General features: G+C 41.4%; 1 protein-coding gene and 1 long non-coding RNA gene across 4 annotated transcripts in view; one reads left to right on the forward strand and one right to left on the reverse strand.

Annotated features, from left to right (window-relative positions):
- Nucleotides 1-16,901, forward strand: part of LOC113038251 (protein patched homolog 1-like) — a 32,160-nt gene extending 15,259 nt beyond the window's left edge. For 2 of the 3 annotated variants that reach the window (XM_026195542.1, XM_026195540.1), the window contains 20 exons: nt 1,158-1,347; nt 1,445-1,514; nt 1,681-1,772; nt 3,819-4,014; nt 4,142-4,263; nt 4,943-5,090; nt 6,383-6,514; nt 6,623-6,778; nt 6,863-6,955; nt 7,066-7,191; nt 7,886-8,004; nt 8,103-8,842; nt 9,748-9,890; nt 9,988-10,168; nt 10,263-10,543; nt 11,612-11,749; nt 11,845-11,987; nt 15,581-15,971; nt 16,067-16,574; nt 16,720-16,901. In XM_026195542.1, coding sequence (XP_026051327.1) covers nt 1,158-1,347; nt 1,445-1,514; nt 1,681-1,772; nt 3,819-4,014; nt 4,142-4,263; nt 4,943-5,090; nt 6,383-6,514; nt 6,623-6,778; nt 6,863-6,955; nt 7,066-7,191; nt 7,886-8,004; nt 8,103-8,842; nt 9,748-9,890; nt 9,988-10,168; nt 10,263-10,543; nt 11,612-11,749; nt 11,845-11,987; nt 15,581-15,971; nt 16,067-16,574; nt 16,720-16,754 — 4,004 coding nt within the window. In that variant the 3' untranslated portion in view covers nt 16,755-16,901. The remainder of the gene's footprint in view (nt 1-1,157; nt 1,348-1,444; nt 1,515-1,680; nt 1,773-3,818; nt 4,015-4,141; nt 4,264-4,942; nt 5,091-6,382; nt 6,515-6,622; nt 6,779-6,862; nt 6,956-7,065; nt 7,192-7,885; nt 8,005-8,102; nt 8,843-9,747; nt 9,891-9,987; nt 10,169-10,262; nt 10,544-11,611; nt 11,750-11,844; nt 11,988-15,580; nt 15,972-16,066; nt 16,575-16,719) is intronic. The other variant, XM_026195541.1, reaches the window with a different exon arrangement.
- A 5,820-nt stretch (nt 16,902-22,721) lies between these two features.
- Nucleotides 22,722-24,432, reverse strand: LOC113038252 (uncharacterized). Its single transcript, XR_003274746.1, has 3 exons — nt 24,175-24,432; nt 23,341-23,500; nt 22,722-22,990 (listed from the first exon to the last, which is right to left on the reverse strand). It is a non-coding gene; the product is annotated as an uncharacterized LOC113038252 (long non-coding RNA).
- Between the last annotated feature and the right edge of the window lie 265 nt (nt 24,433-24,697).

Here is a 24,697-nt window from a genome sequence, read left to right on the forward strand (position 1 = left end):
GCCACATTTTTTGAAGTAATGTGTTTAAGTAACCTGCATGTCAGATGGCGGACATGAATGGAACTAGGAGGTTGAATGTTTGCATGCATCAAATAGTAAGCTTCGGGGCAAGTCACATGCCATTTATATTTGCGGTGCAATCTGTTCAGCTTTCTCTTTCATTAAACCAAACCTTTCATGTGTGTTAAAGGATTGTTCTTAAAAGATCTCTAAGCCACTTACAAAGCTGTGGGCCACCCCTGGCATGAACAGTACCCCTCTCACTTTATTTTTCTCTTTCTCTATGTCTCTTTCTCTCACACTCTCTCTCTCTCTCAATTAATTGAGGCAGGCAGCGAGATGTGCCGGGGAGAAAAAGTGGCTCGGTGGGCCCAGCCAGCCACTGCAGGCTTGTCGTCATGTATTGGGACATGGAGGGGCAGACGGGTAGGCTCTGATCTGGGCCGCAGATACCCCGCATTCTCTTTTCACCACCGCCTCTGTTAATAAGGGGACTGGACTACGAATTTTCCTATGCACTCTTTTATGCTTTTCATCCCGACTCAACATACCACATGAACGGCATTTCTGTTTCTGCTCTTCTACCTTGCTCCCTCCTTCCATTTAATGCTCACATCCTGGATCAGGGATGGTGACCTGTAGATCAAGACCCAACGTTTTGAGTAAACTTATTAATCAGGAACGCAGTCTGTGATAAGCAGTGTGGAGTAAGGCCGGGAAAGAGTTTTTCAATGTTTATCCATCAGTTTTCAGCCAGCCACATTTCAGAATTTCTGGAGGATTTTGTGCAAAAGCCCGTTTGTTAGCCTTGTGTAAAAGTATTGGCCATGTCATAAGGAGCATTTTCAATCTTAAGTATGGTAAAGACACAAATGTGATCCACACATCTGTTTTTGGAGTTAGTTGGAATATTCACAGGGGAAATGAGAACTGTAGAGTGTTTAATTTGGGTTTAATTATGACATTAACCTCTCACTGGGGATCATGTTGTTGTTTTTTTGGAAATAATTGTTGCAGTGTGACAGTTAACATAAATCAATATTGTTCCTCTGTCTTGTTGTTATCCATAGTCAAAAGGAATTAAAACATCAAGATCATAAAGGTGTCTCCTTTCTAAATGTTAGAAGATAACAAACTGCGTTCTCTCTCTTTCTCAGCTGGCAGTCGGGTGAGCAAGGAGCTACGTTACACAAAAGAGAAGCAGGGAGAGGAGTCAGTGTTCACCTCACAAATGCTCATACAGATACCCAAACAGGAAGGGACCAATATTCTTACACAAGAGGCTTTGCTGCTTCACCTGGAAGCTGCTCTGTCGGCCAGCAAAGTTCAAGTATCTCTTTATGGAAAGTGAGTACAACCCCCAGCAGGATTACAAGGAATTTCAAACACTTATAAACATGAGGGCCAGTCGTTTAATTTGAGGTTGTACAATTTCTACCCACAGATCTTGGGATCTTAATAAAATTTGCTTCAAATCCGGAGTCCCAATTATAGAAAATGTCATGATTGAGAGGGTAAGCATGTTTTTATTATGCAATTTTTTGCACTGATTCATAATAACTGACTGTTTGCTTAGGTCTTCAGACAGCTTTTCTAGTGTTTATTCAACTTAACTTGCTATTTTTTTGTTATGTGCCTTGAAATCTGCCTTACTGAAGATTATACTCAATTTCTTTGCAGATGATTGACAAGCTTTTCCCCTGTATGATCGTGACTCCTTTGGACTGCTTTTGGGAAGGCTCCAAGCTGCAGGGAGGCTCTGCCTATTTACCGTAAGCATTCTGCTTATTCTTAATGAACATATAACCACATATCTCAAATGAAGTCATGTATAGCTTCACTGGACTATTAGAAACATATCTAAACTCAAGAGACCTGAATTAACCATTAAACAAGGGACTGTGCCTGAACTGTAACTGTACATTTTTGACCACCCTCCTTGATTTTACACACGCTCCTATAACAATTGGGCTTTACCTTCGACCAAAATGGCACTGGCTGCGACATTCTCTGACATCAAGCCCCTAGCAAAAGCTCTGTTTAGTCTGTTGATAAGTTGAAGCCTGGTTCTGTCGTCAGTGTGGCTTGAGCTGTCAACAGTGTGTTGAGGGGGCTTTACAGGACAATTTCTAATCCTGCACCCTTGTCCCACCACCCAATCCCCTAGCCTGAAGAAACCCTCACGGAAAGGGAACAGTGACAGAGAGGGAGTGAGAGAGATGACTGCTACTGGGTGGGAAGGAGGGAAGGGTGGGGGGCAGGGGAGCCTTTGGGTCAGACAATGGTAAGCATTCTTTCAGTTTACGAGTGAGTGTCCATCAGTGAGGGGGCCCTGGAGGGGGCCCGGCTTTGTCAGCACTGGGTAACACTGTGCATTCTCATGGTAATCGCCCAGGCTTGGAGCTGTAAGTTGTCCAACAAATAAAATGGGCATTATTCAAGTCATGGGCCCAAAAAGAGAAAGAGGGAGGGAAAAAGTGGGTGAAATTAACTGTGGACGTTAGACAAGGTAGTTTACACTTCCACCCAAAACATCTCTTTAATATTTTGTTGGTGAAAAGTCTCAAAGAGATTTTTTTCATTTTCATCAGCCCAAGTTCATAAATACCAGGGTTTTCCAAGAAGCATGAGTGGCCTTTAAAAATTGTTTTGTATAGTCATGTTTTCACTGTTTGGATATGTGTGAAGTGGGCCTACTTTAGCCACTGAGGCTAATGTCCTCTCAAGCTTCCGCTTCAGTTCAGCTGTTTTTTTTTTTCATCTAAAGGGAAAAGAGCGAGAGAGAGAGAGAGAGAGAGACAGAGAGAGAGAGAGACAGAGAGAGAGAAAGGGAGGAAGAGAGTGTGTGAGGGAGAAAAAAACTTGAGGGAACAAAGAGCAGCAATCTATGGAAAAACAAAAGAGCCCAGACCGGTTCACTCAAGCAAAAAATAGGAGATAAAGGAGACTCTCTTTGCAAGCAGGAGCAAAGGCGCTTGGTATGTGGGAATGGGAGAGAACCAGCTTTATTTGAAGCTGCTCTTCATGAGTTATTAGAGTGAGTTTGGGCCTGGAGTTAGGACACTATTCACTTTTATTCTTCTTTACCCACAAATACTCATCGCAGTGAAAGGTCCCTCTCTCACTCGGGGTTCTATGGCATTTTAACTTGGGATGTTTGAGCTACATATCTGTTGGTTGGGAAGGTTTTGATAATGATAATTAAATAATGTCAAATGTTAGCAATTTTCAGGTTATCAGTGTTCCTCAGAGTCACCCTGCTGTAGTCTTCTCTTGTAAATCAGAACTTTAAAAAGAGTCCAACTGTAACTCCACTACACCTAGAGAATTAATCTTTGGCACATCAATAAAAAACAGCCCACTCTCTCAATACCCACAGAGTTAGAGATGATAGATTAAAACCTGCAGGCTAAGGGCTTGAGAACACTAGGCTCAAAGCAGCATTCAAGACGGCACAGTCCTTTTCAGCATTCCCACTGCCCGCCTTCATCCTTATCAAGATGTTTTAGAGGCAGAGGTAATCGTTATGACTCGATGCACAAAGTTAAGAGACAGCAGCCTGTAGACCGCCGGCACATTATGCCACTCCGTGTAACAGGATAATAAACGCTACTTTATGCGGCATCTGTAGTCCGCCACCACCACCAGGGAGGTACTGCTCCCGGCAGGCTCAGAGAAAGCTGCAACAGGGAAGGGGAAAATGGTTTGCTTGAAAAAAGTGTGCTATCTTTTGAAAAAGTCATAGAATCGACACATTTAGTCTGCTCACTTAATTTAAAATGTCTCAGTTTTGTTGTTTATTGTGTTTCTTGTCGCAGGGGCATGCCAGACATTCAGTGGATGAATCTGGACCCCCTCAAGCTAATGGAGGAGTTGAGCCAGTTTACATCTCTAGAGAGCTTCCGGGAGATGCTAGATAAGGCTCAGGTGGGCCATGCCTATATGAACCGGCCATGCTTGGATCCCAACGACACAGATTGCCCTCATAGTGCCCCTAATAAGGACCCACGGCAGGTGAGAAGTTGAACAGTGTTGTTATTCAAATTACAATTTTTTATCACTATGAGTTACATGTTATATTGTGTAATTATGAATAGAATTTACACGTTTGCATTGAATGCATGGTCTATGTATTATTTAGGTGCCTGACATTGCTGCTGAACTTCAGAGTGGTTGCCATGGTTTCTCCAAGAAGTTCATGCACTGGCAGGAGGAGTTGATCCTGGGTGAAAGAGTAAAGGACTCCCAGAATGCCTTGCAGAGGTGAGAAAGGGGGAAGAAAAAAGGATAGGTACGAGGAGGGGGTATGTGGGTGGGCCTCTCATAGGAGGCCCTGACAAGAAAGAAAGTAAGAGAGAAAACCAGAAAGAGACAGAGATGGAGAGAGGGAGGAATCTTTCTGACTCCTAATAACCTCACACATCCAAGGAATTCCTTACATGAAGAGGGATCAGTTTCCACCTCTGACCCCAGTATAGGAAAGACCAATTAAACATGATGGACAGCCACATAACCTACGGGCGGCTCTGAAATGCAGAGTGGAGACAAATGAAAACACATTGAAATTGAACAGGAAAAAAGAACATATGATACAAAGTAAACAAATTGTGGGTAAGCTAAAAGCAAGAACAAACGTATCTGACACCTGTAATTCAATCTCTTATGTGTGTATTTTCAGTGCAGAAGTTTAATCTGCAATAAATTAAAGTTTCAGCAAAGAGCAGTATATTGGCCTTTTGCCCAGTTTTTGAGCATTGTTCTAATCTCAGTGGAAGTGTTAGAGTGATTTATAAAGCATGAGATGGACGACACGCATCATTCCAGCCTTTATTATAATGTCTCCCTTATAACGTCTCCTTATTATCACTTTACAACACAATGGTATCTGTACACATGTCTGTACATTCAGATCTCACTCAGCCCTCTGTATTTTCCTGTATAGTGCGGAGGCCCTTCAGACCATGTTTCTCCTCATGAGTCCCAAACAGCTATATGAGCACTTTAAAGATGACTATGAGATCCATGACATCAACTGGAATGAGGACAAGGCAACTGCCATCCTGGAGTCCTGGCAGAGGAAGTTCGTTGAGGTAATTTCCTTTGTCATAATACACCCACACATCCCTTTGTGAGGTCTGAATGGTTTAAGTGACTGTGGAGGGTGCCCAGCTAGGGTGGAAAGGTAAAAAGAGCGCAGGAGGTCACAAGTTGGTGCAAGAGGGTTGTTTTCCTTAGACCAGAGGATGGCAACGTCTGCCTGAATTCCATCAATCCTCAGCTGCCTAGTAAACGGAGTCCTCCTAGGAGGCCACTGACAGACTCCCAGTTATATGAACAAGCTGTTTTTGTGATAATTGACACCCAGCATGTTTACTGAAAGAGAGAGAGAGAGATTGAGAGAATTAAGGCCCCAATATGCTTACAGCAAAGTTCTTTTTCATTCCTTCTTTTAAGGGGAAATTAAGTTTGAAATACGTGATCAGTGGTATACTATTATCTAAAATTCTGATGACGCCCACACTGAAAAGTGCAACTTTTAGATGAATATGTAAATATGGGCTTCTACGCTTTTCTCCCGTGGAGATCTTACGACAGGCTTAACAGACGAAATGAGCCAGAGAAGTGTTCAATGTAAAGGAAGGCGGAGCCTCAGCACACACCTATCTATTATGTAATTGCCACGGAGTAGTATGAAGGTGTTTTGCAGCCGGAGCAAACTTGTGTGGAGATTTCCCTCTGGCAAGCCATTTCGAATTCCCAAAATGAACTTAGTTTTGTCTTGATTTTGTTCAAAATGACATCACAGCAGTTTTTTCCATTTTGATTCAAGTATAATTATAGAGAGAGAAAAGCCTCCGGTAATGTCTACTCAGAAAAGAGAGCAAGGGAACTGGAGTCAGGGGAGGTAGGGGGATAGGGCACTGTAAAAACAAAGTGATGAGGTATTCCTTTCCCCTGAAGGTTGTTGGACACTCATAGTGCTGATTGAGTAGCCTGAGAGACCATGTGATCTCATCTGATCCATCTGACCTCTGCCCTCTGGCATCTGTGCTCATTATTTTTGCTTGTCAAGCTTCATATGCTCTCGTACTATCTTGTTTGTGTGTTATTGGGATCAAATACGAGGTGGATGAGGGTATGGCCCACAGAATAATGAATGTTTGTGTGGCGAAAAGTAATTCACGATTTGCTCAGTTCCGAGTGCATTCAAAACACACAATGCTAGGTTAAGCAACTTTGCTCATGCCTAAATTTATTAAATTGCAGCCAGTCACAAGCCTCTTTGATTTGACCCATGCATGCATGCTCTTTCCAATCCAAATACTAAACATCATGTGGTTGGATCCTCTGGAATAATGTTTAAAACTGTGTTTGCTTCTAGGCTGTCCATGGGAGCATTCCTCAGAACTCTTCCTCCAATGTTTACGCCTTCTCTACCACCACTCTTAATGACATCATGAAGTCTTTCTCTGATGTTAGTGTAATCAGGGTGGCAGGTGGTTATCTGCTCATGGTAAGACATCCATTAATGTGGCAACTCGAGTTAAGGCTAATGGATATGTGATGAGCGTGTCTCCATATGTGTGGAGCTATTCCCTTACATGTGTCTCTCTATGCACAGCTGGCATACGCATGCGTGACCATGCTGCGATGGGACTGTGCTAAGTCTCAGGGTGCTGTAGGGCTGGCAGGAGTGCTTCTAGTTGCTCTATCTGTGGCTGCAGGACTTGGACTGTGCTCACTGCTGGGGCTGTCCTTTAATGCTGCCACCACGCAGGTAAGTAGTACACACCTAAATGTCTTAAATTCACACTCAATGTTAGGGCATGGCTGTAACTCAGAGATGTGCGTTCCTTCACAGGTGCTGCCATTCCTGGCCTTGGGCATTGGAGTTGATGACATGTTTTTGCTGGCTCATTCCTTCACTGAGACCAGATCCAACATCCCGTTCAAGGCACGTACCTCATGAACATGCTTTGGATCCTGACTTCTAGGGAATTAGCTTGGGCTTTTTGTTGTTGTTTCTGAAGATCACAGCTCATTCTTTGCCATATCTCTCCATAGGAGAGGACAGGTGACTGCCTAAGAAGAACCGGCACCAGTGTGGCTCTCACCTCCATCAATAACATGATTGCTTTTTTCATGGCTGCCCTAGTGCCTATTCCTGCTCTCCGGGCCTTCTCACTTCAGGTATGAGTGTGTATTTTGTGTGTGAGTACATGTCATAAACTATTGCGCCTTGTGATGCCCATTCAGGAAGACTGGCAGGAGCTTTGACTATCTGAAAAGGGCAGTGAAAGGTGGCTTTAAAAAACGAGCAGTCAAAGTTCATTCAAAGTGAGGATGGCCTTTGTTTTTTTTCTTGCATTCTCTCTCTCTCTCTTTATTTTATGGTCAAACCGCCTCATCCAACTAAAGTCACAGCCTGGTTTTCAGGTGGAGAGGGGATACCAAGAGAGAGAGAGGTAATGAGATGAGTGAATATATCAGTATATCACCCAGCCCATCAGACTGTGCTTCTCTGATCTCCCCAGGCTAACCCTGGGTGGTCTGCACTGTAATGATACAGAATATAATGTCTGTCTGAGGCTGGTGGAGTTGGTGGGGGGTGGGGGTTCTGCTCAGACTCGATTTGACCTTGGGAGTCCCCTTTCTTAGATTGTTGACTATTTGTGGAGTGATGGTGGAGGGGGTTGTAGTTGATTTAGGGTGCATATTTTACTTTCTGGGATTCAATCCGAGGCACTAAAACAGCGAGGGATCTTGAATGCAGAGTGTTTTTTCTCAAGTTCAGACAGCAACTGTAGAGTTGGGTGGCAGCGTAAAACCCATGAACGAAAAGACTTGGCATTTATCTTAAATTCTCTCTTACTCTTTATTTCAGGCGGCTATTGTGGTGGTCTTTAACTTTGCCATGGTTTTGCTGATCTTCCCTGCCATTCTGAGCTTGGACCTGCACAGGCGTGAGGACAAAAGACTGGACATCCTGTGCTGTTTCTACAGGTAACTAAGATGCCCTGTCCTTACTTAATAACAGCACTTTTATTATGCCAAAGCTCTTGGTACTTAACATGTGGATTTATATGTTTGTTTTCTTCCAGTCCCTGTTCGTCTCGTGTGATCCAGATCCGGCCTCAGGAGTTCTCAGATGCTAACGACAACCACCAGCATGCTCCTTCCACCCCCACCTATACTGGCTCCACTATAACCACCAGCACCCACATCACCACCACTGTGCAGGCATTCACCCAGTGTGATGCAGCTGGTCAGCATATTGTAACCATTCTGCCACCCACTTCCCAGATATCCACCAGTCCTCCATCCATGGTCCTATCCACACCCACTCCCACCACTGACCCTTATAGTTCCCAGCTGTTCACCACCTCCAGCTCCACCCGAGACCTTCTAGCCCAGGTGGAGGAGCCCAAAGAAGACCGTGAGTGTGTGCCTCTGCCCTTCTTTCGCTGGAATTTGTCAAGCTTTGCACGGGAAAAGTATGCCCCTCTGTTGCTGAAGCCCGAAACTAAGACTGTGGTGGTCGTCGTTTTCGTGGCTCTTCTGAGCCTCAGCCTCTATGGTACTACAATGGTTCATGATGGACTCTACTTGACTGATATTGTCCCCAGAGACACAAAGGAGTATGACTTTATCACTGCCCAGTTTAAATACTTTTCCTTCTATAACATGTACCTGGTTACCATGGATGGCTTTGACTATGCCCGTTCTCAAAGACAGCTTCTACAGCTTCACAATGCCTTCAACTCCGTAAAATATGTCGTTAAGGACAGCAATCACAAGCTTCCCAGAATGTGGCTACACTACTTCCAGGATTGGCTCAAAGGTAAGTTCACAATAAGTTAATTTTCATTAGCGGTGATTGCTTAGGCTACAGCTTTTACTACTTCGACAATTTTTTTTAAGGCCTAGCCCTAAGTCTGAAAATTCAGCCCATAACTTTTCTTGCACCATTGTGTTATTTATAGATAAAGATATATAAATATCTACAAAATATTCGGAAATATGAAACATAGCTGTGGTGAAAAATGCCACATAAACAAACATTTTCAGCTGTGTTCATTCATTGTGTGGGAAAAGCTCTTATCTCCAAAGGTGAGAGATAGAGGTCAGTGAAAGTTCACTCCTGTCATCTGCATTTGTGTTCCACCCTTCTGGGCATAGAGAGGATTACGGGAGGGTCAGGGGTTATCTCAGATGGTTTGTGACCTCTCTGCTCACATTGGTTTGTATTGAGAGCTTTACTGTGAGGTGAATCCACAATAACTCAAACCCAGAAAAAAAAAGAAGCTATTTATTTTGAAAGGCTGTGGAAACTGGAGGTGGTTGAAAGACTCTCTATTTCTCCCTTATGCTATTTCCTTTTCTTGTGAGGAGATCTCTGTAATTACAGAATGGTTGTGGAAACTGTTTTTCAGCTGTTGCCAGACTTTGTTATTTGGAGAGCACGAAGGCTTTTTCTGGTTAGTTTATTCAGCCCACACACATTTATTCAGCACCAGGCAGAAAGATGGAGGACCCAGCAGGGGGGTGGGCTTTTGGTTTATACGCCTGTTTGTGTGTGTGTGTGTGGCTTGGCATTAAATCTGACCCAAGTTTTTGGCTTCTCCAAGGGAGGAGCGATTTTAAAAATCCTCTGTGATAGCTTACTGAATTGAGTAAAGAAAAGTAGGAAGGTTTGAACAGCTTTTTCGCAGTAGGTCTAATTGTACACATTCATACTCCATGTAGGTCTGCAGGCTACATTTGATGCTGACTGGGAAGCTGGCAGAATCACCTATGACAGCTATCGCAATGGCACAGAGGATGGAGCACTGGCATACAAGCTTCTCATACAAACTGGCTCTAAAAAAGACCCTTTCAACTACAGCCAGGTGTGTGGTCAACTATTGGACCATTCTTTTTAAATACTCCTCCAAAACTCTGTGTTAATCCCAAAGCTTACATTTACACATTTTGTTTCTTTTAAAGCTCACATCTCGTCGCCTGGTGGATGAGGATGGTCTGATTCCACCAGAGGTTTTTTACATCTACCTGACAGTATGGGTCAGTAATGATCCGCTAGGCTATGCTGCCTCCCAAGCCAACTTTTACCCCCATCCTCGGGAGTGGATCCATGATAAGTACGACACCACTGGGGAGAACCTTCGCAGTAAGTAAACCAAAGAAAATGACATTAGCATATATTTATGGATGCATGTTTCAAAAGTGTGTTCATGTCTAAGAGCGTTACTTCTCTTTTTCAGTCCCTGCAGCAGAGCCTCTAGAGTTCGCTCAGTTTCCTTTCTACCTGAACGGCCTCAGACAAGCCTCAGACTTCATTGAAGCTATTGAGAGTGTGCGCACAATCTGCGAGGAATTTATGCGTCAGGGAATCCAGAACTATCCCAACGGCTACCCCTTTTTGTTTTGGGAACAGTACATTGGTCTGCGCCACTGGTTCTTGCTGTCCATCAGCTTAGTGCTTGCCTGCACCTTCCTGGTGTGCGCCATCCTCCTGCTTAACCCCTGGACTGCAGGCGTCATTGTAAGTCTGCCTTCCTCTCACCCTAATCCATTTCTAACTCCTTTTTTCTAGCCTCTTCCCCTGTTCTCTTATTTCTCTTGCTCCCCCGATCCCCTCAATAACTTTGCCACCAGGGCAGTTTTCTGCGGAGGGCCTTGGCGTATTGTCTAGAGGTTGCTGTTTGCATATGCACATATACACACACAGTCACACACATAAGTACTCTACCCCTACTAACTTTTGTCATTCAAATGGGTGCAGCAAGAAATGCAAAGCTCTCCTGAAGGCTTTTACATCCAACTGCCTTTGTCCAGAAATTTGGAGACAGGATGGATCTGCCCATTCACGACCTTGGCCTGTTAAACCCATCCATCAGGGACTGGGTGTATTGGGGGTAGTGGATGGGTGAGTTAGTTCAGGGGCTAGGAGGCGTTTTACAAATGCTGGTGGGGTCCTCAGCTCAACATGAAGAAGCAAGGAAACTAAAAGTGGCCATTGGCCTTGGTTGACATGTATTCATGGTTTAGCTGTAATATTTCAGACTAATTTATGTGTGAATGCATTTGCCATTTATTTAAATGATCATGTAAACAGTTAAGGGCACTTAGTTTTCAGAAAAAAAAAACGTCTCTGTCCTCTTCAGTTTCACAGCCTATATGTGGCCACAGTAAAATGGGGTTTACCATCTCCAATTTAAACATGACCAAATTGGAACCCCTGCCAACATCAAAGGCTTTCAGGGAAAAACTTAACTAAGTGCCCTATTTAATTTATAGAAAAACAGTTTCTCCTGAGTAGGAAAGCACTGAGGACTACACTGCACCAGGAAAGAGAGAGTAGAATGGACCTTATGCTCTTTTATCATATTGTGTCACTCATTTCCCTAGCCCTGAAATTGAGAAGACACGGGGAGGGGCCAGGAAATAGCCATTATGTAATCTGATACTCAGAGCAGACAACAGTGAAATGTAGAGGATATTGGTCCAGTGAGGCCCATTTTTGCATTGTAATTCATGTAGTGCTATTTCCATGTACATAATTCATTGTGATGTAACCACTAACATGCTTATCTTTTCTTCTATTTAACAGGTTTTTATTTTGGCCATGATGACAGTGGAACTTTTTGGCATCATGGGCCTAATTGGTATCAAACTGAGTGCCATTCCTGTTGTCATCCTTATAGCCTCCGTTGGTATTGGGGTGGAGTTTACTGTGCACATCGCACTGGTAAGAACATCTTGCACAGTAATTTATCAGTATTTGTTTTCCTGCTAATAAAATGGAATAGACCAGTTTCATTCTCTCTATTTTCCACATTGTAGGGTTTCCTGACTGCCATTGGGGATAGGAACACTCGTTCAGCCGTGGCTATGGAGCATATGTTCGCTCCTGTGATTGACGGTGCCATCTCTACTTTGTTGGGAGTGCTCATGCTTGCCGGATCTGAGTTTGACTTTATCATGAGGTGAGTGATTGACAGTTCTCTAAGTGGGTCTCTGAGGTCAGCCCATATGCTGGCTTTCAAAATAGTGGTGGGCCTTAGGCAGAAAGACAGTTGTCCATGTGGCTGTAGGGTACAGGTAGTTACTTTTGCCTCCCTATCACCTGGTGTTGTCAGTCTGGATGTTAACTCCCTGTAGACCACCTAAGCACTCTTACAAACATCATTGAGCTGCTTAAATGCTCAACAAATGGAGGAAACAACAAGGGTGTGCAGCAGCTGCTTGTAAACATGTAAATATACAACCCACTGTGTTGTGACTCAACATACACACACTTGCTCAAAGTTTCTCCCATCCTGACTGTGGGGATGTCAACTGTCCAGTCATTTGGTTGTGAACTCCCTCTAGCCACCGCATTATGGTAGCTTTTCTGCTTGGTTTAATGCCTGGTTCACAGAACGCAAAAATGCCAAAAAACATTTTCTTTTTTCAAATCTGGATCTAGGCTCTGCTGAAAGCAAACCACAACCTTGAGATCCGCCTCAAACAGACCCATGACATAAAAATGGCTTAGTTAGAGGATCCAGTAAAACATAGCTGCATGTTAAAAATTACAAATATGCCTCTTGATTATTTTTCAAGCACTCGCTTATTGCACCAAAGAATAATTTGGAAATGGAGAAGAGCAGTGTGGTTTGGGTCTCCAGGAAACTGCAGGGGGTAGTTATAGCAGATTGCTTAAGGACAGTGGTAAAGCTGGAGGAAAGATTGGGGGTTGGGGATTGGAGCAAACCACTTGGTACAAGCAGCGTGCCAGCACTGGGGCATTCATGGTGGGAGGTCCTGTTTAGATGCTGATAGAAAGAGAGAGAGAGAGAGAGAGAGGTCTGGGCCTCTAGCTGGGGAGTAGCATAAATATATTGCTGTAAACATCTCCTGGCTGTGGGACACTGAATAAACAGGAGAACAAGCTCAGCGGCCCCTCTTAGAACGAGCCACCCTTTCCAACCCCTGACTTGGAATGGAAAAGATTACAGTTTATATAAACAACAGAATTCCTAACACTAGGTCTACTCTGGAGGTCTAACCCAGGCGGGGCCCATGGATGGTTTAGTCTTTTTTCTTTTCTTTTTTAATTTTTTACTCCTTAAATAAATCACGCTCCACTTTCGGAATGTTGACTTAGTAAAATAAACATGCGCCCTTTTTCCAATCTTTTCATGTATACAGGACTGTCAGACAGAATGAGCACTTTTAACTAACAAAAAGTGGACGTAAGCGCAGCCAGAGATGGCTGGCTTCTTTGCCTCATTGTTAAACAGCCTTCATGTTTTCACTGGACATTACATACTGTGTTGAATGGATGATTTTGGCTTATTTGAACTCCTATCGAAGTGATTCTTCTAACTGTTTTAATCCATTGGTGTGGAAAGAGATTACTGAGAAAGAAAATGGTTCACACTTAAGCTGTCTGAAACATCTATGTTAATGAAACAGACATGAGAAAAGTTGGAGGCAGGAGTGGAGGAAATGAATGCAGGCTTGCTTCTCTCCATCTGAGAAACACATAGCATAGCTCAGTCCCTGGTCTAAATGTGGCATATAATTTTGACCAGAGTCTCCTGACCAGAGTTTTATGCACAGACCCCGACAGGCCACCTTGGAAATTTGGGTTTTAGAGGTCAATTTAAATATTACCTCTCTCTGACTATGCATAATGACTGAAAATATGTAATTATAGTCTTTAAAACCAGAGGTTCTGTGATACAGTACAGGTCTTGGTTCCTCAGGAAGCTGCGATAGAGACAAAACCAAAATAGATCCAAATTGGAGGTTCAGTGGTGCGATGACCGTCAGACCTGTAATCTTTTTAACAGGGTTTTTTGATTCATTTGTTTGACGGTTCTCAGAGAGCCAAAGTAAACACATGGCCTCATTGGAGGAGACCGGTCAATGGACAGCAGTTTCCACTGTACGTCTGGAATACTCCAAGCAGATTTGCCAAAGATGAACTTTTCCCCCTCTTTCTTTATTTCTTAAACTCAAGGTTTTTGTAAATGTGACAGAAGCAAAAATGGTCAGAAGGTGGGAGGTTTAAAGAACATTCCAAACTTTTATTTTTTTATTTTTATATTTACAGATTCTGTTCCTCTTTTTCTTAACTCAAGAAGTCTGAACCACAGCTGAATTGTCTCTTTTTAGTGTAACCATTTAACTGGAGTGCTCTTTAATTTTCTCATGCACTGTCTTTCTTGTGGTGAATCAGAGCCCTCCCTCAGAACTCTGAGCTGAAGCACAGAGGCACAGGCACCCTCACAGCCCTGCAGCCTATTAGTGAGCGCTACATGTTAACACGCAAGCCAGTATACAGAGCGAAATTACTATAGCTCTTCTCAGCCTTATATCTCTAGCCTTTACTGCTAGCACTCACCCATGAGCTAAAGCCTGGGGAACCTCATTTACAACCCTTTCCCTTGGCCCCTTCATTCAAACATATGTTTTCAGCGCTGCTTCCAAACCTTAAGCAACTCACCAACCACTTCACTTGCACCACCAGACTCGCTAGCGCCAGTGCCAACCAGTCCTCCACGTTCTTGGCTCTGGAGGTGGAGGGTGGTGTTTCCTGCTAGTCCTGCTTCAGTCACCCCCACTGAGAAAATAGCTAGTCTCAATCAGAAAGGTTTCAGAGAGATTAATAAGTGAGATATTTGATGGAACAAATTTCTTTTGCACACAGAATACTTGTTGACAGTAAAAAATTTTGTTGATGGATTCTAGGGTCAGTTTTACCGATTTTTAGCAAATAAGAGTTTATTCCACATGATTCAAATACCTTTCAGTAGATCTCAACATTAGTGTTCTGTGATCAGCTCTTGATCCAGTATGTCTGTTGAGGGCCAGGTAGAGGGAGAGATAGTAGGAGGAAGAAAAAGGTAGAAAGCAAAGGTCTGGCCTGGCCTGCTAAGCATAAACATAAAGGTAGCATGCCCTGGCCAGGGTGAAATAAGATCTCAATAAGAAGGGGTATTAAGTTTCTGAGGAGAAACTTACATTAACAGCAGTGGCAGCTTTTAGGACAGAGGGAGGGAAGAAAGCAGAGGGAGAAAAGCAATGGAGAGGGGGTGAGTGTTTCTGATGCATAGAATCTGTTCACTAATGTAAACACATCTCCTCAGGAAGTGGCAGGGCAGTGGTGATAGATGAGGGCTCCAGCTTTGTTATGTCACCAGGAGAGAGGAATCAGGGAGAGTTAATGTAGGGAAAGAAATCATGGATAAGAGGGCAAGCAACATCATAAAGCAACTCATCTCCAAGATCAGGGGTGGTGAAGGTCAGTCCTGGAGAGTCACAGCTCTGCAGAATTTTGCTTCAACCCTTATCAAACAGACCCGAACAAGCTAATCAAGGCCTGAAGGGTTAATAGGAAGCTACAGGCAGGTGAGATTTGAATAGGGTTAGAGCTGAACTCTGCAGGACTGCGGCTCTCCAGGACCGGAGTTCACCACCCCTGTCCTAGACGATGACCCTATTGTCTCATATCTTGGTTCAACATGCTGTGGGTGTTTGGTGGCTCCTTTAACTTTAATATTCTTTTCACTTGTGTTTTTGTCGACAGATACTTCTTTGCAGTGTTGGCCATACTGACATTGTTGGGGATCCTGAATGGTTTGGTGCTACTTCCGGTACTGCTTTCGCTCATGGGCCCCCCGGCTGAGGTCATACCCGCTAACAATGCCAGTCATTTGCAAAGTCCCTCACCTGAGCCCATGCCTCCTCCTATGAACCACCATGGGTATTACGCTGGGCATATCCCCAAGGGACCACGTCAGGCATTTTCTGAGAATTCTGATTCCGAATACTATTCTGAAACTACAACCACCTCTGGCATCGGCGAGGAGGAGTACAAGTACTGTGACAAGAGCGCATACATCACGTCTCTAGCTCAACCTCCAACCTCTCATATACTGCTTGAAGCCAGCAAGAACCCCAGCTTCCCTAAGCTCACAGTAAGTCGACCTGACAGAATAAAAAAATAAGAACTGCTTTTGATGTACCTCTTGATCACTTTTATAATGTGTCTGTGCTTGTTCTTGCCTCCAAGGTGGTAAAACCTTTTAATGAAAACAACTCTAAGGGACAGAACATCGAGTTCAAGGAGAACGCGGTCAACTCGGTCAGTTCACAGATCACACGGTGGGACAACAAACACGAGTTCCAAGGGCAGAGTCGACAACATTTACCTAGCGACAGGACTCACTGTCCTCGAAGGACTACTCAGTGTGGCCTAGGGCCACAACCAGGGAGAGGGCAGCAACAAAACAGGACTACAGCCCCAGCACACAGCCCTGGGGCATTGCAGCATCCTAACAATGCAATCACCATGGTTACAGCAACAGCCTCTGTGACAGTGGCAGTGCACCCCAGTTTGCCAGGGTCATACCAGGGTTACATGCATGAAGAGTTTGAGGATAATGAGTCCGACTCTTTTGACAACTCTAAGAGGATTTCTCAAACGTATGGGAAATCTACACATTATAAGAGGGACTCTTTGGAACTTCAAGATCTAGAATCCACAGAGAAAAACCAGCATCAAGCTGACCAGGCGCTAGGTAAAGACTCTGATCTTCTCATAGGTTTCACATTTCAAGTCCCAATACTAGACATTTATGTACTTCATTTAAGTTTATATTATGAAAAAGCAGACAGCTGTCCGTACTGGTCATAACGCTGTTCTATCTTTTGCATGTGTTACAGGTGGTGCATGGATCCAAGCAGCCAAAGATTGCTAGACTGCTCCCAACCCCTACATCCCTTTGTCTGGAATCTCTGGCTGTTTAGGGAAGTTCCCAGCCCTAGCCCGGTGTCTTTTATCTCTTTGAACTGTACATAGACCTCACACAGACAAGAGAATTTATCTTTAAATTATTAAAAAGGTCTTCTTAGAAATGTATAACTATATATATATATATATATATATATATATATATATATATATATATATATATATATATATATATATATATATATATATATATATATATATATATATATATATATATATATATATATATATAAACACTAAAGAGTTACATGTGTATTCTCTTGTGTAAATGTAAGATGTATAAGAGGATTTGGAGGCCTTATTACCTCCATTGTATAGATTATCAAATATGCTATATGTAAAAATAAGTGAAATGATATTAGGTTATTGAAAAGCAAGGTCAGTGTTCCCTTTTTTTTTTTGCTGCTACACTTCAAATTTAAGATTATGTGTCTTGAAAATATGCAGTACCCCTTTCCCCAACATAAGCCAAGATTTAACTTTATATTAACAAGTTGTAAAACTTCAGCCAATAGGAAGCTTATCTGTATTGTTCAAAGATGTTAACTTATCTTTGATTGCACTGTACAAAACCGAGACCTATATAGATAACAGTTTTACTCAGTTAAATGTCCTAATCCCCCCCCCCCTTATTTATTTTACTTTATACTGACAACCATTGTGCCTTCTTAACTTTTAATCATACAAAATTAATTTGTAAAACTGTTCAGTAATACATTGTCACTGATATGGACTATTAGTGTAATATTATCATCTGTTTTATGACTTCTCATGGTTTTATACATACTTGTCTGAAATGGTCTGTTTGCAATTTTTCAGTGAATAGCAGAAATATGGGTCTAGTGTTTCCTGTTCCATTGATCCATTATATACTCATTTGCAGTCTACATTTATATACTTGAAATGGTGGTTAAATGACACTTTCCCCCCTTTCCTCTATGGTTATTTTAGCCATACATGAGTAGGCTTCGGTTTGTGTATACCCCAGATAACGTTTGGGAGACATCAGGCAAACATGTTGTTTACCCAAATATCAATTATCATTCACAAAGGGAATTTTGTATGAGTGCAAAAGGATATTTTTGTTTGCTTGTTTGTTTTCAATTCATTTTTTTATTATTTATTTATTATTATTGTTATTATTTGTCATCTTGTTGGCTGCTTTGCAAGTAGCAAAAAGCCCTACGCAATTGTTTACCTGGTAGTTGTCCTCTGGGCTTCTCCTACAAGGCCAGTGTAGGGACAGATAAACAGCGCTGGTGCTAGTCTTCCTAGTATTCTGTCTGCAATTCAGTTCTCTTTTTTAGGTCTAATTTCAGATAAAAGCTCACTCATTCAGTATTGGTCATGTCACTGCCAGATTAAATGCAGGGAAAAAGTGTTCATGTAAGTGGCAGCTTCTCTCACTCTCCTTCTCTCTCTCTCTCTCTCTTTATTTAACAAAATGCATTTTAACAGAAACAAACCAAGTAGCTACTGTATCTGGAAAACAAATCAACATGAAATAAGCAATTTAAAGCACATGTACAGCTTAAGGACAGAAGTGGCTTGGGCAGACAAGAGACAAGGGTAGGGGATGGGGAATGGGGGTCCTGCATAGGGGTTTCGTTTCAAATGTATGTCATGCCATATAAATTATTTATATAAGATGTTTATTTTTGTAGTTTGTACAGATGTTAGTCACTAGACTGAAGTTATATTTTTAAAGAGTAAATATATTATAAATATAAATATATAATTATATCTATTTGTTTCTGAGATTTTTGTTTGTTTGTTTTGGGGTGGGGTGGGGTGGGGTGGGGGGGTGTTGGGTGGAGTGGGCTTTGAAATCTTCATATTGCTGTTGGAAATAATGAAGGAAAGGGGTGGCTAGGATTGTCCACCTTGTTAAGACTCTTTGCCTTTCCTTCTTCATGTAAAGATTTGAAGCGTTTCTGTTTTTGTTGTTGTCTAAAACACTGATTTCAGAAAACTTTGAGGAAAAAAAAGAAAAGAGAAACCCTTTGTGACCATCATTTCCTTCGCCCTTTATAGGAAATTAAACTAACAAAATAAAAGTAAAAAAAAAAAAAAAAAGACTCCTATTGTTTTTCTTGTATGCCTACTTGTTATTTAAAACATTATCATATTTTGATGTTGTTTGTTAAGGTTATACCAAATGTCAAATTTTGTCACTCAAAAACCCACACTATTTTGGGTGACTAAATGCTAAAAAGATGTGAGAGGCGATTAGGTGAGGCGAGGGAAGGCAGTTTATTTATGTATCAGCTCTACACTTCCTGTTTTATTGTTGTGTCTCCCCAGGCTAGTGTCCTCAGTACAATAAGCCCACCAATAGAGATGAAAGAAGTGTGCTGTAAATTCCTCGGCTTCCCACAACACGGGCTCATCTGTCAGCTACCTCGGGCCTGTCTGAATCTGATACACCATTGGCTTTTGAAGTTACTGTCGAGGCCCCTTAGTATCAGGAAATAAAGGGAGCGGGTCAAGGGTTTTGCCTTGTGGAGTCAGAGAGCAGTGATTTAGGCCGTGAGGCCAATCTCGTTCTACACGTTCAGGTTCAGTTTCTCAAAAAGAATGTGCTGAAAGTTGCTGCTTTGTCAAAATTGCTGATGTTAAACTACAATACCATGCGATATATTTACATTAGCTGTTTACATGCACTCAAATGATCTGTTAGTGATCGGATTGATGGCTCAATCACATTAAAAAGGCTTCATGTAAACACCTTCATCGATCTGACTGAGCTTGATAGGAATTCAATTGGGATGAAATGGATTGGAAAAGGGGGTGTAGACCTGAAATAATCCAATCAATAAGAAATAATCTCATTTAGATTTAAAAATACCTTGCGCTCATGCGCAGTGCAGTTTGCCGGTGCTCTTTTATAATAAAATCATTGATGTTCACATGCTTTACTTATTTCTAACCTTCCAGTGTCTGACATATTTTTTTCAGCTATTCTTTTAGATGTCATCAAGGCAAAAATGGGTTCCCTGAAATCGGATTGGATTCATTTAGCTTGCCGAAAATGAGTGCATGTAAACGTACCTATTGAGAAATGCCTTTACAATAGAAGTTTAGGGGCCAACAAGCAAACCAAAGTTTAAAGACACGATCGATTATCATTCAAATGGTCATTCTAATGTAAAAATCCTAGAGAAATATGTTTTCTTACACCATGAGTGATAAGTTTAGGCAGCTTGACTTTAAACTGGATTTTCCAGCACTTAACAGGTTATAACCACCCAAGAAAAGCACATGACAAGACTTAAAAAAATCACATATATATATATATATAAACTCCTGAAAACGCACCAAATATCTTCACTGGAGGTCTGGAACTTTCAACAGCTTCCGCTGGGAAGCACTGAGATTAGGAGAGCTGACGTAGTTTAACTACATCTTCCTGAGGAGCTCTGTGACGTACTGAACATGCATTGACTGAGGAACTAGAGAGAAAAGAGCTGATCGCAGGAGCGATAGGGCTGTCTCTCATTCATGTCTGGCTTTGGCAGCGTTATCATGAGCTGCAGGAGCCAAACGGCACTGGGACTGTGTAATTCAAATGGGGGGTCTGACTCTCTCCCTCCCATTCCACTCTCAAAACTTTATCAGAGAAGACTCAGATTTAAAGATTTAAAGAGCTCTGCATGTTGGAGCAGTTTAGAGAGAACCATGCTCCAGAAATGGAAGGCAGCAGTTGGCACAAATTGAAAGAATCTTTGAAATAGCTGGTAATATACGGGGGAGATAACAGCTGACACCTTTAACAACAGATAGATGCGTCTGGATGGCAGCAATCGGAGCAAAGCATTGTCTGTATGGGGCAAGTAAAAAGGGGGAGGAAAAAAATTGGGTGAGAACAATAGGAACACATGATCTGCTGTGCTGCTTGGGTGGCCAGAGAATGAACGGCCATTGTCGGTTGAATTCAATAGGGCTGATTAGTTAAAAGTGTGTGTTTTACATTTATGGTGACTGGCACGGGTCTCTCTCGCTCTCAGCATGACTGAAAATGGGGGGAAAAAAGATTACAATTCTATTCACTGTTTTTTTGTTTTTGTATGGTTGATGGGGATGGAAAAGGGAGGTGGTGATGAAAATTTCATAAAATAGATAAGGGACAATAACAACTGATTATACATAGCAGGTGAATAAATTGATCAAAAGTGACAGTAAAGGCTTTTAGATGATCCAGAACATTTCTATTTCAAATAAATGCTGTTCTTTTGAACTTCGCGTTCATCAAGGAATCCCAAAAATACCAAACTATTCCCACAAAAAATATTAAGCAGCACATTTTGCAACGCTGATAATAATAACAAAAGATTCTTGAGGATCAAATCAGTATATTATTAATGACTGCTCATTGCTTTGCCATCACAGTAATACATTTAATTTTAAAATATATTAATTAAAAATAAAAATCACAATAGTTTTGTTTTTACTCTATTTTTGATCAAATAAATGCAGCCTCGTTGAACATAAGCGTTCTTACAGGTCCCAAATGTTTTACATACATTAACATAGTTTTTTTTAAATGATTGCATATTTACCACATTCAGAGTCGCACTTTCATTATGATCATCCTAAAATGTTTAGATATTTTATGGGTATTAAAGAACCTAAACCAAAGCCTTTCATATACTAAAACGGACGTTTAGATCAGCTGATATAGCACAGGAAGTGGAGGTGATCTGACGTTTCTCAGCCCGTGTCCATCTATACGTCTTGTTTATAGTTGTTAACCATCATCATTATTTCCCTGACCTCATTATACAGAGCACAGATCAATATTTACAGAAATCGCTTCAAACTAACAAATGTGTTTGCAATTTTCTACGTCCTATTCCGACACAGGAACAATATGAATTTTCAAGGCGGCCTCTGCAGTCTAAACATTTTTTAAATAAACAGGAACTAACGTAATGCTCTTTTAATTGATTCACTCTGCCCAGCAATGTTTACAGAGGGGCCTAAATATGAACTTGTAATGCAAATCCAGCGTTTAGAAGTGGTTTGTTTGGTTAAAGCAATAACAATCTGTATGCCAGCCGTGTTTAAGTTGCATTGTGTCATTCAAAGGCTAAATCTTTCTAGGCTGCTCTCTACAAATTGTACTGCAATTCGTAGGGCAGAGCTGTCTATGTTCGAAATAGGAGAGGGAATAATCATAAAGCGGTTGTGGATGGTATGGCACTCAGAGTAAAAGACCATCAGATTATAATTAAACACATGTGAGAGGTTATAAAATGTAATGAATGTTGTGAGGAGACTGGCAGAGCCATTTTATGTGGCCAGCACAACATGTTGTGTAGCGCTGAAAGCCACGCCATATGTGTCCTTGGGTGCTCTGGGTTTAAACATCTGTCCATATATGGTAGCTGTAGCACTTTTTTGAAACGCTTTCACAGTACTGACATGGAAGTGGCCTTGTGGGTAAATTTCTTTTAAATTTGAGTTTGTGTCATGCTTGCAACATCGCCGGCTAAAACTTTGAAAGCAAATGGAAGGTTTTGGTAAAGCCGACTATTTGTAGCTGCTTACAGCTTGACTCAAGGTCATGGCATTTTGTGTGATTATTTACAAAAATAATTTTTTAGTACACACAATGTGTGTTAGCATTAATCCACTTTCTGTAATTGCAATGTAGGTTTTGCAGCCGAATTACACCTCTTTGCTCAGAAAGATTTGAAGTGTAATGTTTATGAGAGTTTAAAACGGTTTGTGTTCTAGTGCAAAAAGTACAATAAGTTAGTAGAAGTAGAGGTTTTGTATCTCAAGTTATGAAGGTGTTTAATCACTGGGGAGGCGCTGATCGGACTATAATAAAGACTGAAACAATGAAAAACAGCAACCCACAACAGTCAGATTAAGCTGTCATATAATTTGAAGTGAACTTTGTGTTCTAAACTGTAATTACAGTCATTCAATTGGATAAACACACTCAAAAGTACTTGTAAATGTGGACACTTGTAAACTAACACAGTAAGACACTTTAAATGGTGTTTTTATAAGACTACAAGGGAGTTGTAACCCTCATTTAGAGCTATGTATTCAGTCTGGCATGTTCGGCCCAAAGGGCAGGGCCAAGGCACAAGGAGGTCCAATATTCCAAACGAAATGCCTCTCATCGCTTAAATCCATCACTGGAGCAGAGACAGGCGTGTCCCTCTTTCTCTGGATGTTGAAATGAGAGAGTGTAAGCATGTATGTGTTGACTGGTCCTGAGCGGACCTTTTGGCCTCTGGGATGCTCCACAGAGAACCAGTTCATTTTTCTGTTATTTCTGTGTAATAATACAAATCAGTGCTACAAAAACTACAAAACTGAGCTGAATTGCATGAACACTAAAAGTAGATGTCACATTCAATGCACTTAAAAGATTATAGAAACCCCTTTTATATGTGATTTGATTTGTTTTCACTCTTCAAAAGCGAAATCTAATAACATGTGCAGAGCATATATAAAGAACTAAAAAATGAACGTCTGCATGAGTTAGTTTTTGTTAGGCTCTGTGGTTTGCACACCTGTGTTGACGTGCACGCTGTCCTCTAGCCGCCTTGAAATGGAAGCATAAACAAGCACATCCAGCTGGGGAAACCCAGACTCACCACAGCCATGCAGACAAGGCCTGTCGCCAGCGCCTGTATCTTTTCACACAGACACACTTGTATTTGATCATTCCACCTGGAAAAGAATAGCAAAAGGATCTCAACAGACTTCTAAAGGAAACATTCTAAATTCGCATTTGGAATCTTCAACAATTCCTAGAAAACAGTGAAGCATTCATGAACAAAATCAAATATTAAAACGCCTCTGTGAATGCATTAAATTCTGGTGCCAGTGGGCATGCCAGTCGATGCCAGACTGCATGAAAAATAAGCAAGCTCCAATGTGACTCTGAAACTATTCTGATGCTTCAGGGCCAAATAAGATGCTGGGAATTTCCTAGTGTGTTACATTGATTTTGGAAGGAGTAAACATGCTAAAGCAAATAAATACAAATGCAAATGAACACCTCAACATTATTAGAACAGCGGGAAAATGTATTTCTAATGCAACGTGCATGTGTGAGCTCTGTGTGCATAGTTTGACTGCCCTCTATTGGTAACAACATGTCATGTGCATGACAACAAATTCAGCATTGAAACACTGCACCCTTGTGACATCCATGAAAATAACAAAATCCAAGTTAATAACCGTAACAGCATCATCTTATAACATCTGTTTTCATAATTTGTCAACTTTTGAAGCTGACTAAAAATACAGTCTTTAACCACGAGTTCTCCAGTTTAATTGTGGTTCAATGAAAAATAAGCATGTTCAAAGTTGAAGACGTTTGTTTTGATGAAATGACTTACCCTCCTGTCGTTACAAATCCATGTAGTCTGCTCTTAATTTTCCTGTTCAATATTAAATCATTATTCCTGAAGAAACATCATGCATATATTTTCTATACAATTTATGGTGGCCACGTGGCATAGGCGGGAAAAAAAAAAACATTAAAGTAGTCTATACTCGTGCACTATATTCTAAATTATAGTTTTGTATGAAGATCTGACTGAAAATTACGTCATTATTCACTGATTATTTCAAGTATTTGGTAGCTGAAAAACTACTGCGATCGGGTCATCTAGATTTGTGAATGAATCATTTTTTGAACCGGTTCTTTGTAATGAACCCATTGATTGACCTTTAAAATGTGCTGAACAACTCACCAATCAGAACTCAACTGACTCAAGGTCGCATTCAGGTTTTCGAATAATTAGCTAACTAAAAAGAACCTTATGTAATATGCTATTCAAACTAGTCCTAATAGAAAAAAAGCTTTAAAACGGTTGACTTAAATGCTCCATATTTAAAAACTTTGAGTAGTTCAAAGGT

This window comes from Carassius auratus, chromosome 21, assembly GCF_003368295.1.
Source record: "Carassius auratus strain Wakin chromosome 21, ASM336829v1, whole genome shotgun sequence".
In the NCBI taxonomy this organism is placed as follows: domain Eukaryota; kingdom Metazoa; phylum Chordata; class Actinopteri; order Cypriniformes; family Cyprinidae; genus Carassius; species Carassius auratus.